Source organism: Cynoglossus semilaevis, chromosome 11, assembly GCF_000523025.1.
Source record: "Cynoglossus semilaevis isolate Cse_v1.0 chromosome 11, Cse_v1.0, whole genome shotgun sequence".
NCBI lineage: Eukaryota > Metazoa > Chordata > Actinopteri > Pleuronectiformes > Cynoglossidae > Cynoglossus > Cynoglossus semilaevis.
This window is the reverse complement of record NC_024317.1, coordinates 5,120,143-5,134,436: the sequence shown is the minus strand read 5'-3', so window position 1 is coordinate 5,134,436 and position 14,294 is coordinate 5,120,143. Positions and strand designations below refer to the sequence as shown.

At 38.1% G+C, this 14,294-nt stretch overlaps 2 protein-coding genes across 5 annotated transcripts in view; both read left to right on the top strand.

Moving 5' to 3' along the window:
* LOC103386066 (sodium- and chloride-dependent neutral and basic amino acid transporter B(0+)-like) overlaps positions 1–3,750 on the top strand; it is an 8,850-nt gene extending 5,100 nt beyond the window's left edge. Inside the window, exons 13-15 of one of the 4 annotated variants that reach the window (XR_003051123.1) lie at positions 2,329–2,500; positions 3,471–3,509; positions 3,616–3,706. Coding sequence is in view for 3 of the 4 variants with exons in the window: in XM_025060224.1 (XP_024915992.1) it covers positions 2,329–2,483 (155 nt within the window). In the remaining variant the exon portion in view is untranslated. The other 3 variants (XM_025060226.1, XM_025060225.1, XM_025060224.1) reach the window with 3 other exon arrangements.
* Positions 3,751–8,345: 4,595 nt separating this feature from the next.
* Positions 8,346–11,406, top strand: LOC103386067 (leucine-rich repeat neuronal protein 2-like). The gene has a single exon (XM_025060184.1). The coding sequence runs from the start codon at positions 8,370–8,372 to the stop codon at positions 10,734–10,736; it is 2,367 nt and encodes a 788-aa protein (XP_024915952.1). The 5' UTR covers positions 8,346–8,369; the 3' UTR covers positions 10,737–11,406.
* Positions 11,407–14,294: the final 2,888 nt, after the last annotated feature.

Here is a 14,294-nt window from a genome sequence, read left to right as displayed (position 1 = left end):
TATATATAAAAATATAAAAATAAAATAAAAAAGTCCAAAAAAGGTTTGTCTGTATGTGTGATATGGCCTCTGTAGCCATCAGTAGTGATGTATATCAACATCACGTTTAGTCAGTGCTGATGGCCAGTTCTGTTGGAGGCCTTTCACTAACCTTATTTCTGTGGCTGTCTAGAAAGTTTAGAAGTATACCTTTGGTGCTCATGGTGTGTTCAGTAAAATGGTCAGTTTTAGTTTCTAATGTAAGAATTTGTGAATGGCATTGGATTTCTCGTGTTTTGTTGAAAGTTTGATGAAGTTTATGATGTTTTTTTAAAAATGTTAAACAGCATTCAGAATGAGGACAGATGTACCAACCTAAAAAGATTTTTTTTTTAAAAAACCAAGTAGTTGATTTTAAATAAACATTCCAAGGAACTACAGGGTCTAAAAAAGCAACAATATTAACAGCAAATATTCATTATTATAGAAGACAAGAATCTTTGACCCTTTGGTCAAGCCTGGACAGTTAACACATTATTCAGCACATGTCCTCGCAGATTCTAAATTGTGGAAATTGTGTAAATGTGTAAGAATAATTTTAGAATTTTCTTAATAACTGTTAGCACTGATGTTGGAGGCTATGTCGGAGTGGATAGTTCCTGGTCCCAGGTCAGTTAACATCAGGAAGGGTTAATCCATGTTAAAATATAAAATTACTTTGTGGACCACTAGCAACCCCTAAAACATGAACAACAAAGTGTGAGCACTAATTATCAGTAACAAGCAAGTCACCAATTTACACCATGGTCCAGATTTCAGAAGTTTGCAGTCCAACATGTAGGTGAAGGACTAAGGTTAAAGGATGAGTATAAATTAACTGTAGATAAGTGCAGATAGTTCATTGTCTCTACATATGTCCTGGTGTGTTTAGGGTGATGTTGTAACATTTTGACTTTATTTCCGACCACACTTCTTCAGAAAGACAAAGACAGAAAGACATGTTTTAATAACTCCTGATCTTGGCATCCTTTTTAAGAGATTTCTTGCATTACCAAACAACACCACTAGAGTGCAGTGATGAGCTGTGCAGTATACACGTTCAACATCCATTTTAAGAAAGATGTAAAAACATTTTTATCCCAGTGAATTTCTGCCGTTCTGTATAACCTCACTGCAAAATGCATCTTGATGTTTACTGAGTGAGATATTTGTCAGACTTACGTTCAACCTTGACTGAACGTCTCTACCATGGGTACTGTGAACAGAGAAACAGCAAATAAGCACAGACCTGTTGCCAGCTGAATACCATATAAATACAGCACATATATACTCCAATAGTGGGAATTTGATACATGACAATATGATCAATAACAAATCTTTAGCTTCGTGTTTAGCTAACATCTGTTGTTTTGTGTAGCGTAAGGATCTGTTTTTACAGCAAATTGTTTCTATTTGAAGGTAAAATACTATGAATAACTGTTTCTGTGATTAACCGGCTTTTCTTTCTTCTATGAAGCTGCACTGGATTCTGTCACCAGTGCCTAATGTGATTTCATAACAACTATAATTATACACTGAATTTCTTTTTTTCTTTTGATTTATTTTTTCTTTTAGCAAATAAATCAACGTTGCATTTCCTTAACAATGTCACAGTTGTGATCAAAGTGTTTTCCAATAATGATCTCTTCTGTGCTGGCCCACATGCTGTGAATGCTCCTGTTGCTCAGGCAGCAGTGTGTTTGGGTTTTCCCTGCATTCAGTGGTTTACCTTTGTGGTTTGTGGCTTACTTTAATTTGACTAAAGGTGTGAATGATTCTGTTTTTCTCTATATACCTGGATTGGAGAACTGTCCAGGGTGTTTTCTGCCTTTGGCCAATGAAAGCTGGGTCTAGCTTTTGCTTTGATTTTTAATGATAAAGAGTAACGGTTTCCTGGCTTGATGAATGAATGGATGGATGGTGGCACTCTTACGGTCTTCTCTTTGGCAGTGGAATTATTTCTTTACGAGATGTGGGTTCTTAGAAGGGAGGATGTTTATTAGTGTGTGAGTGTTCATCCCATGGAGGAGTCGGAGATATGGTGACTTACATACGGTGAAATAATCCCATAGACCACTAGGTTATTATTCGCATTATGATTTGAACGTTATGTACAATATGACGGCAGTGTCGTATGAGGAGAGAAGTCACATCACTTCTTTAACTTTAACCCATCTCTGCCCCCCACACTCCCACCCCCGCCTTCCTACTAATGCAGCATTCTCAACAAAACGGTTGCCACTAGATACTGCTGGGCTTGTCACCATGGCAGCCAATTCTTAATCATTTTCTCTCTGCCACGTTTCTAAGTGCACACATTTAGCTGTAACGTGGGCGGCCTGTCCTTGAGTCCATCAGCGAACCCACATTCGGCACGGAACAAGTCCACCTGTGAACAGAACGCTGCGACAGGAGCACAGAGGGAGCTGGGTTTCATAACAGTCTCACACAACACCATGCGCTAAGGCCGGCGTGTGATCAGGTCCTGTTACATTATTTTGGGTGTCATCACACATCCCATGGCTTTCGTGTGTGTGTATAATTGTGTGTGTGTGTGTGCATGAAAGCTTTTCTAACACAATTAAAAAACACACACACAGCAGAGGGACTGACCTGCTTCACTCTTCATTAACATTAACGAGGATTAGACTAAGCAGTAGCCGTTGAATCAATTCATGAGTCACAGCAGTTCCAGTGAGCGTCTATATAAATAAATAAACACATTGACTAAACTATTGTTATATTTCATGCTACCGTAGCATCATACAAGAGGCTCTGTTTCAGACATGCCGCACAGAGGGAGAGTGGTAATGAGAGAGAAATTTGACACCAGACATGAGTTGAATTTTCAAATCCTCCATAGATGTTCCCAGCAGCAAACGTCAGATTCTGGAAAATGAAATAAATAAATAATAAAAAATAAAGGTGAGTCAGAGAGAGCTGGGGAGGGAGAGAGAGAAGGAGGGAGGCACATGAACAAGTGATGAGTTAGACACAGCAGAGCTGGATTTCTTCCTCCAATAAAAGCAGCTAACACCTCTCCTCCTCCCCCTTCCAATCTCGCAGTGTTGCTATGGCAATTTCCCCTCGCTCCCTTCCTTTCAGTGAGCCTCCACTTTATCCTTGGAGCCTTTCATTCGGCAGAGCATTTGGCTGTGTGAGCTTTTGTGTGGGAGCTTTTAAATGACTTAAGCTAATGAAGGAGAAAGCCATAAGAGACTGCTTAACAGACACAGGGGCAGACGTGTACTGTATATTCACACACACACACACATTGATATTTCAAAAGAGAATTATCTCCATTTTCATCACGACATTAAATCCAGTTAAATGTCCCAACTTTCGACAAAGTTCTTGTTCACCTTGTTGCCCCCTGGTTGTTACTGATTATCCCCATGACACTTTTAAAATTGTGGTGTAACTGATGAGTGCCACCACCTGTCTATTTGCAGTGGACTTACATCACTATGCTGGTCCAAGCATTGAAAAGTGTGAGTATGTAATCAACTGCCACTTTTGTGTACTTGTACTTTTCAAAGTATATATTAAACACTTATATCACATCAATGTGTAAATAAAAAAAATTAATTAAAAAAGGATCAGATTCTGGAGCGAAGGCTGAGGCGTTTTACAGGATCCAGAAAGACGACGACAGTGGATAAACACAATTAAACGAGCCAGAAGCAATCAGGAAAAAAGTTTCAGTGGGACCCCCACAGACGACGGCTTCCACTTATCCAGCGTTGACTTTATATCAGGTACAGAATCTAATGTTTCCTGTTTTCTTTAATGTCTTGTTTATGTTATTTTGATTATGCTTTTTAACAGGACTGCTACCCATTTAAAGTAAGTAAGTACACATATATTGTCACAAATCAACATCGTATTGGCTGTAAACTGTGACTAAAGACTTGTTTCACCCACAAAGACTAATTACTATTAAATACTGTGGAGAGAAACTGTTCAGGGTCTCAGCGTTTCACTCTGCGTGTATTGACCAGAGGCAGTTCTGCCATCGACTCACTTCACTCTACACAAACACTCCATTTGTCAAACTTTGCTACATGCTAAAATAAAAGTATTTATGTTGCTGCCATTATTATTTGAACCAAAGCACTTCAGAATGTCTCATTCTTCAACAAATGAAAAATAAGTCTTTATTTCACCACTTTGGATTTGTTTACAGCAACCAGGCCAGCACCTGGCAATGAATACTGTCGTTGAAATGTTTTAGTCACTGTTAAATTTGTAAAATCACCAATGTCTTTGTTCTCCACAGGTGTAACTGGACAAAGTCTATGTCTGCCCCATAACCACTCATGTGACCCACATGTTGGAAACCATCTTACAGAGCCATTCTCAGACTAACGGTAAGAAGCTAAAATAATACACACAGAAGCACTTCATTTCTGTAATTTGCACAGGAATGTCATTAACTTCTCATCAAAGGTGCTGCAAAATATAATGAAAAGTGTTTCGTGGTCAGATGAATCCTGGTTCTCACAAAATGTTTAGATATTAGATTTTACAAACATAAATGATCTTCAAACTATGTTTTACAAAGTGTTGACCTTTCACACTGTGGTTAAATGTCCAGGTGAGAAAAAATATAATGAGGTCTTGATTTATTAATCAAATTATGCTAATATTGAAAAGTACCATACAAAGTTATCGGCTTCCTATCTGCTAGCTTTGAAGTTCTTTTAGCACCTCTAGATGTGTTTTTATCGCCCTCTGAGTGCACGGAGGAGTAAATGTAGCCCAGGTGGAACATTTACAACTTGTGGTTCTTTTTATACAGACATTAAAGAAACATTTCTGTAGAATAGCTATTAGTTGTGCAAACTCTACAATCGGTAGTTTAATAAAATAAAACCCATTATCCCGCAGAAAGTGTGGAACCATTCTGTTCTTCCTCCTGTATAGTGTTGGACTTGAATCTATTTCATTTGCTGTGGTTTGGTTTGTCGCCACTTCCCGCCAGTTGCACCTTTTCTAGAATAAATCATATTTATGTAAAAATAAATAACTACCCCTGTCAATGTCACATGTCATAAGACATTCTCTCGAATCTCAAAACAGCTGCTAGTTATTGTAGTTTTCATGGACAATCTATCAACTTAAAAACGCAGCTTGTAATGATAAGATGTAACTAATTGCTTGTCTTTGTTAAATGTTTAATTTAGCTCTTTAATCTGCAGATAATGTTACAGACTCCGACATCTCACCATGCCGACAATTGCAACACATATAATGCAGGTGGTTTCGTTTTGGCTCTTGATGCTGGAAAAGTGAACGAGTGAGAGAGTGAGGCAGGGAGTAGGAAGAGGGTAGGAGAGATGAGAAGGACAAGCTCTGCTGCAGAACACACCTCATCTCCTCTTTAGCTGGAGGGAGAAAGGAAGAGAGAGAGAGACAGAGAGAGAGAGGTTCTGTCTCTGTCAGTTCTTTCCTCATTTACAGAAAATAGGAGAGCCAGGAAAGTGATATTTTAGGAAAATTTAAGGGATTCGCAAACAGATGATTGGGACGGAGTGGAAGGAAAAAGCATCTCTGCACGTGAAGCATCTGTAAAGACAACTGACAACAAATGAGAAGGCAGGACATGACTCAGAGATGTGGTGTGAGCTCCTTGTTTGGTAAGAAAAATCTTTCAAGATGCCAAAATACACATGCCAACGTACCCATACACACACACAGACAGACACACACACACACACAGTGATCAAAATGACAGATGCAGGTTCTTGCGCAGCTTCTTGTTTTAATGTTGTAATTGTCTCTGCGTGCACCTCCTGTTTCTCTGGCTGACATCCCACTCTGTGTGTCTGTGAATCCTCCGCGTCTTTCTTTCTCACCCTGTTGCAGTCTCTCTCTGTTGCGTAGCAGCACAGCTAAAGCCAATCTGAGGTGAAGGGCTATTTCATGAAAACATTTATGTCCACTTCATACTGTGTTAGTGTTTCGTCTTCAGGCCATTACTGTAAGAGCAGACCTTAAAGATGTTTATTCTGGTTCTTCACGGTCCATGGTTTCATTAGATTGTCCTAAATGCAGATGAAGGACAGACATTTTTACTTTATTTCTACAGGAGCAATACATGTATTTTGTTCAATGCCATTTTAACTCATTACTTGGCAATAGACTTGGCAAAGAGCAACTGAACAGTTCCAAATAGAATCCATTCATTTCTAATTACCATTGTAAACTGTTAAAATAAGATTTTTAATTTTAATTTTATGAAAAAATGTATTCTCAACAATGTTGAAACTGTCCACAATATTCAAGAAATTGAGAACGGTAGTTGATAAGTCACTAATGACTTAGAAATGAGAAAAATAGTTCTTATGTCAGGCTTCTCTGTAAAGCAGTCCAGAGTAAAGGTTAAAGTTCTGTGAGGCTAAAAATCTGTTTTTACATAGGGGAGAGAACAAGACATTAGGACATGTTTCAGTTCTTGAATGGCCTCTCCTCAGTACCTGCAGACATCAAGTGCACAGGTTCATGATTATATACTGTATTGACACGATAATCAGTGTCCTTAAATAAGTCAGAGACTCTACATGGTGGTTCTTAATAGATAAACTGAACCTCAGGGAGGAAAAGAAAGTAGAAAATGGTTTTAGGTTTGCAGCTTCAACGTTGTTTTTCTTCAGTCGAGTACCTGCTGCTCCACCAAATGATGTGCAGATCGAACCAAAACAAATTTCAAACTAACTCTCTCAACACCAAGATGGAGTGAGGATAGATTTGTTTCCATAGCAACAATGTATTAAAGCTGGCATGTCTGTGCACAATGGGTATTTTCATTGAACAGCATGTGAGAGTCATTACGCTGCATGTTATCTGTTCCTGGTTTTTTGTACTTTTCAAAAATAATTATAACTCTCTTGCTGCCAATGGACAGAGGACTGTCACTTTCAGTACAGCAACAGCAAATGAATGCAACTCTGAGCTACATGGTAGCTATTAACATGTCTTCTGTGATAGCAGTCAGAGGATAAATATTAGGTGATATGAAATTCGCCTCATTTGTATGCATGTCATCATCAAGACCGGTTTTGAATTCCATTCACCAGACAGTATCTCTCTCACTGCAGAATTTGTTTCCTTTGAAATGGTCTGTATGTGACTAATACCACCTATTTATATAATGAGAGTTAAAATTTAGTTATATGAAATAGAACCTTTGAGTTCATCTCCTTTATCATCACCACTATTTCAGTCAGTGTTGAACTGTAGGAGAATCAGAAACGGACAATAAAGGTCAAGAACCAGTGTGCAGTTTATGGTACAGTATAATCATACCAGTTTATTTAGGCACAACTTCTAGTCACAAACTGGGCCTCTGACCTGAAGTTGAACCTCTCCACAAACGCATGCAGAGAGTTGAGATGGCATTTAAGCTGGAGGTTCTTGAGGGAAACAAAAACTCTTTCCTGTAGTGTGTGTACATAACACTGTGCGTTTCCAGCATGTATTAGAGCAACCATAAGTAGGCGGTGGAATTATTTGATGTGCAGTACACATCATTTTAGCCATCAGTTAAAACGTATCAAAAGTTTTAAACCTGATTTTGTTTTTCTTTTCATTTTGACAGCCCTAGTGAAAACACATTCCTATAATTGGCCTACACTCAGTGACGTTTCTTCCCAGATCATTTTGACATTATAATTTGTCTTAAATGATAACAGGTCTAAATAGCTTTCTCTCCTGATCTGAGAAAGAAGTGCTTTAAATTTACGAGATGTGTCTTTCATTCGCCATTAACTTCCTAATTGACAAGCCTCCCACATTGTTACTTTTGTTTGCCTTTTTTTAGTTCTATTATGGGTTTCTTTTTAGTGTGTTGATGCCATCACTTGGTTCAACCAGAGGTTCGGCTGTACTGCACTGACAAAGACCAATGTACTGTGAACATGCTTCAGGTCTAAATGATTTTCTTCTGCCCTTTTGGTTCTTCTCTAAAGTTCTGTTTCATTTTTATCTTTTTTTATCTGACAGAACTCAGCTACCACGCTGTGAGCCCTTCACCTGGTGCCAGGATGTGAGATCGATGGTGTGACAACAAAGGCCATCACTGTGCTAAAACCAGCATGTGTCCAGTGTCCACTGCAGTTAAAGTACCACTGAAAAAAACATCATTGGCTTACTGAGGTCACAACACACTTTTGTTATCAGCACTTAAAACCTGTATAACACACTTTCGGTAGTATTGTTTCTTTTTACTTGGCTGTGACCACCTACCCTCGCAGGACTTAACAGACCTTCTGGACATTAATGATTCTTCTAACTCCCTCCTAAAATCTTTCTCACCCTGTGTGAATCAGCTCCTGTCACCTGGGAGGATTATGAAGCCGTCTTCAGTGTTTTTAAGGTCTCACTGCTTTCTGTGTGTGTTTGTTGGAGTTTGTGTGCCCAGCGTCACGGGCTCACTACCTCATGCCCTCCCATGGCATGTCTCCTGCCCAGTGCGGTGTGTGTGCCAGATCAAGCCATGGTTCTCCCCTGACTCAGTGTATCACGAAGCTCCTACTGTGGAGTGCAACAACCTACTGTTGACCAGGCTTCCCGTACCCTTACCCTCTAACACACACACCCTGCGTCTGCAGAGTAACCTCCTGTCCAAGATCGACAGCAAGGTGCTGCACAGACTTCCCAACCTGACTGACCTTGACCTTTCTCAGAACCACTTCAGCCATGTCAAGTCGGTAACTGAGAGCTCTTTGTTGCCCTCCCTGCTGTCTCTTCACCTGGAGGAGAACCATCTCAGTCACCTTCCCGACTCCTCTTTCTCCTCTCTGCTAGCTTTGCAGGAGCTCTTTCTCAGCCATAACAATTTACACTCAATTGCTCCCGGAGCTTTCACTGGTCTGGACTCTCTTCTCCGCCTTCACATCAACAACAACAGGCTCACCACCATTGACTCACAGTGGTTCAGAGCTTTGCCCCGTTTAGAGGTTCTCATGCTTGGTGGAAATCCAATTGAGGCTCTACCTGAGAACAGCTTCTCAGCTCTGAAGTCCCTGCGTAGTCTTGTTCTTGGGGGTATGGGTCTGAGGGGATTGGCTGAAAGAGCACTGGAAGGATTGGATGGTCTGGAGAGCCTCTCCTTTTATAACAACCAATTAACAAAGGTCCCCACAAAGGCCCTCAGAAGAGTGTCAGGACTGAAGTTCCTTGACCTCAATAAAAATCATATCAAAATGATTGAAACGGGAGACTTCAGGGACATGACTCACCTGAAGGAGCTTGGTCTAAACAACATGGAGCAGCTGGTGTCTGTTGAGAAAGGTGCCCTGGAGAATCTACCAGAGCTCACCAAGCTGGAGATCACCAATAATCCACGTTTGTCCTACATTCATCCTCAGGCTTTCCTTCAGCTCAACAGGTTAGAGAGCCTTATGCTTAACTCCAACTCTCTGAGTTCTCTGCACCAACATATCATGGTGTCTCTCCCCAGTCTTCAGGAAATCAGCTTACACTCCAACCCACTCCAGTGTGACTGCCTGTTTCATTGGGCGGCTAAGGCGGCCTCTCACTCTCACAAAGACAAAGACAAGCAAACCGACAAACAACTTTCACGTACGGTTCGATTTATCCAACCACAGGCCACTTTGTGCTCTGAACCACCAGAGCTCCGATCTCGGAAGATAAGGGACGTGTCGGCGAGGGAAATGTCGGCTACTTGCCTTCCCATGATTCCCACTGGCTCCCTCCCATCTTTTGTAGGAATAAGAGCCGGAGGTAATCTGGTTTTACACTGTCGAGGTCTCGCTGAACCACAGCCCAGCATGTACTGGGTAACTCCCTCTGGGCTCCAACTTGGTCCTGCTCCCAGCCATGGAAGCAAAGGTTTGGTAGGTCCTTTATCCTGTCACAGTCTGACAGACACAGCGGGATTCAACCACACAACCTTCTCTAGACAGACGCAGGAAGATCCTCGCTGCATCCCCTTCAACCACTACCGTTTACTACCTGAAGGGACTCTAGAGATCAGCCAGATTGCTCCCAGTGAGGCAGGACTGTATACCTGTATTGCTGAAAATGCACTTGGAGCAGACACACACAGTGTCACGGTGGTTGTCCACAGCAGAGAGAAGAAAAGAAAAGCCATGTTGTATTCTAACCTGAAGGGAACACCTTTATACAGCATGGATCCCAGGTTCGAGGTGAGGGAAGTTGGACAATACTATGCGATCCTGTCCTGGCAGAGTGCACGGAACCTCCCATCAACACGCCTCTCCTGGCAAGCCATCTACTCAAATGCCCACACTCCTGTGTATACCACACGTGTCCTGGCTGGTACACAGAGTTTCAACCTTACCCACCTGCAAGCGGAAACGTTTTACAGAGTGTGTCTACATCTAGGGAATACAGAGGACGCCAAGCGTTACAGCAGGCGATCAAAGGAGAACAGGAAGTCTCAGTGTGTCTCATTTAAGACAAAGGTTGTCCCACAGCCTCAGCCTAACCTGCAGCTCAGTCCAGAGTTGGCTACCACTGCAGTTACACTTCTTCTGTTCTGTATTATACTGTTGCTGTTGTCCACCCAGGGTCGTGACAGTCCAATCAACCCTGGGGATGGAAAGTTCCACCGTACCGTCTTTCAGAAGATAAAACGCCCCGAAGCTGTGATCATGAATCTCGGCACTAAAGACAGCAGTGGACTCCAGCCAAAGCAAGATGAAAAACTACTGTCAGGCGAGTACTGCTAAAAGAAAAAAAACTTGACTGAAATTTACATTAATCTTGACCTTGAATACCTGATGCTAAGGAGCAGGAAAAAAAACACTTTGTAAAGAATTAAAAAAAAACAATGAATCTGGTTTAAAACATGGTGTAGATAGAGATTTGTATTTATTTTATATACAGTATATAGTATATATTGTCATTGTTCCTGTGTAAAGATAAATTGTACAGAATAGCTAAACCCCAACCAGGGAATGAAAGTGGACAATCATATTTCCTGCTGCACAGAGACTGAGCCACTGAGACTGAGAAGTCTTCATTACATCTGAGGACAGATATTTACAGAGATCAGCTCAGACCTCATGGCTGTTTCTAATGTTTGCTGTTCATATGTTCCTCATAATGGACCGCAATGCCTTCTAGCTGATGCTACTTAGCTTTGAGACAGACACTGAATGAAAACGCGTGTTTGGACTGTGTAAGTCATTGTGATTGGTGTCAACAGTCTGTTTGCTTAGCTCCCATTACACTGAACTGGGCTTTCTCTCCTACTTCACACATCTATACAGTACATTTATTTAGAATCATCTCCTAACATTACACATCTTATTTCAGCATTAAGGCACTGGTCAGTAAGTTATTGTGTTAAATTATATTTTGAAAATATTAAACGATTAATAAACATTTTAATATGTACTTACTGTTTGTTTGGGTTTGTAATAGCCTGAGTTGATGCAATACTAAATTAATAAATGAACATAATTAGCACGAAATATCTTCAACAAAACTACAGGTCTTGCTGTAATGGAAAACTGTGACCTGTTTAAACGAGATCCTGCATAAACACGATTACAGATGGCGCTGATCCACAGTAGATAACAGAACATTGAAAGAAATGGATTGAACAATAACCACTGTATCCTGGAAACATCAGACACAGTGTGTCCCCTGGTGGACAAAAGCTGTAACTGAGCAGAGGCTTCCGTTAAGGAGCCAGACAGCATTGTTTTGCCAGTACATCAGTACTACGTTAAACCTGTAATCAGTACCTAAATCAGTAATGCATTTATTAGTCTACACAAATATTTAAACTGTAATAGAATTTAAAGATGTAATTATTGATTTTTAAGTTTATTTAGATTTGGCAGCTAAATAAACAAAGTGATCACTTGAATATTTGAATATAGATTTGTTTATAAGGTATAAAGTTATATATATACAAGTATATATTTTTTTTACAAATTCAGAAATTAGCATTAGCATTTTACTTTTACTCAAGTACATGTTTACTCGAGTATTTTACTTCGCAACATCTGAAAATAACCCGTTACAGAGTACTTTTAACTGTGTAGAATTTAATCAAAAGAAAGATACTTTTACTTAATTAAATTGTCTGGTACTTTTTCCACCTTTTGGTTAGGTGATGAAGAATAAAAAAAAATCCTTATTTACCATGACATTTTAGGTCAAATGTATAAAATATATAATTAAACATTTTTCAACAAAAAAATTGTCAGATCAAGATCAGTTAAAAGATTTGGATGAAAATCTTTGAAAGAAAAATCAAAATTTTATCTTTTTTGCATGTTTCTCATCAAAATATATTTCAAAACTTTGAGAAAATTGTTTGTTTTTTTTGAAAAATCTTTAGAAAAACATTTTTTGGCCAGATGTTGAAAATTTTTGATGAAAATCAAAAAAGAAATTTCTAAATTTTATATTTTCTGAATGTTTCTAATCAATATATAGCGTTTTGAAAAATCTTTAGAAAGAAAATTGTTCTTAAAAAACTTAGAAATAAATTTGGTCAGATGTTAAAATTTTTTAATTACAATCTGTGAAAAAACGTTTTTCAAAATTTTGTCTTTTCTGCATGTTTTTCATAAAAATATAGCATTGTGAAAATATAGAAAAATTTAAAACTTTTAGAATTTTTTTTTTAATTTTTAAGAAAGAAATGTTCTTTTAGAATTAGAAATAAAATATTTTTGAAAAATATTTTGAAAAAATTTTTTGTCAGATGTTGAAAAAGTTTTAAAAACTTTTTCTACAATTTTTTTAAAAAAATATTTTTTTGAAAAGTTTTTATTAAAAAAATTTGAAATTTCTTTGGAAAAAATGCTTGAAGGTTCTTTAGAAAAAAAAATGTTTTGAAAACTTTTTAGAATTTCTTTTTTATTTTTTTTAATTTTTAGACAAAAGAAATTTGGTCAGATGTTAAGGAATTTTACGGAGCCCCTAAAGGGACATGGGGAGAAAAAAAGAAAGAAAAGTATCTCGTGTGTACGAGAAACTATCTCGTGAGCACGAGAAATCTAAGATACTGGCATGTCATGTGTGACAGAGTATGTAGGCCACTGTATATATGGTGAGCATTTAATTAATGTAGGGTACCTCAGTTAGACACAGGAGGGCACTGTTGATAACAGTGAAGGGAGGTTCATGACTATCTCATGCACACGAGAAACTATCTCGTGAGCACAAGAAAGTATCTCGTGAGCACGAGATACGTTTATTTTTTTTGTTTTGTTTGTTGTTTTTTTGTTTTCCCATGTCCCTTTAGGGGCTCCGTATTTTCGTTCATGTTTTCTGATAAAATTAGAGAACACTTTTTAAAATTTTTGTTGTATGAACTTTTGTGTCAAAATGTAAATTTTTGTGATTTTTGGTCAAAAACTAAAATATTTTGACAATTATTTTGAATTATTATTATTATTTATTATTATTTGGATTTTTTCACAATGGTAAGGCATGTTTTTGGTGATTTTTGAAAAATTCATATAAAATATTTTTGGAGGTTTAAACAAAATATTCACTTGACAGCATGGTTTATGACATTCTTGCATTTTAGGGCATTTCTGGGACTTTTTATTTTTTGGGAGTTACTATACCATTAATTTAAAAAATACTAAAAACAAACTAATTTGCCTTAAAATACTTAGCTATGTCCATTTCTGTTGTTAAAATTCAGAAAAAATAGACTTTTTTGGCATGCCAACTTTTGATGACAGTAAAACACTATACCATTAATTTCCCTAACAAGTCTCCGAAAAAAAAAGTTTCTCAAAAATGACTAAAAATGCACTCATTTGCCTTAAAATACTTAGCTGTGTCCATTTATGTTGTTAAAATTCAGAAAAAATAGACTTTTTTGGCATGCCAACTTTTGATGACAGTAAAACACTATACCATTAATTTCCCTAACAAGTCTCCGAAAAAAAAAGTTTCTCAAAAATGACTAAAAATACACTCATTTACCTTAAAATACTTAGCTATGTCCATTTCTGTTGTTAAAATTCAGAAAAAATAGACTTTTTTGGTATGCCAACTTTTGATGACAGTGAAACACTATACCATTAATTTCCCGGACAAATCTCCGAAAAAAAAGTTTCTCAAAAATGACTAAAAATGCACTCATTTGCCTTAAAATACTTCTCTATGTCCATTTCTGTTGTTAGAATTCAGAAAAAATAGACTTTTTTGGTATGCCAACTTTTGATGACAGTAAAACACTATACCATTAATTTCCCTAACAAGTCTCCGAAAAAAAAAGTTTATTAAAAATGACTAAAAATACACTCATT

Excerpts from the sequence above, each read along its gene's own strand:
- LOC103386067 (XM_025060184.1), top strand. The coding sequence starts at position 8,370 with ATGAAGCCGTCTTCAGTGTTTTTAAGGTCTCACTGCTTTCTGTGTGTG.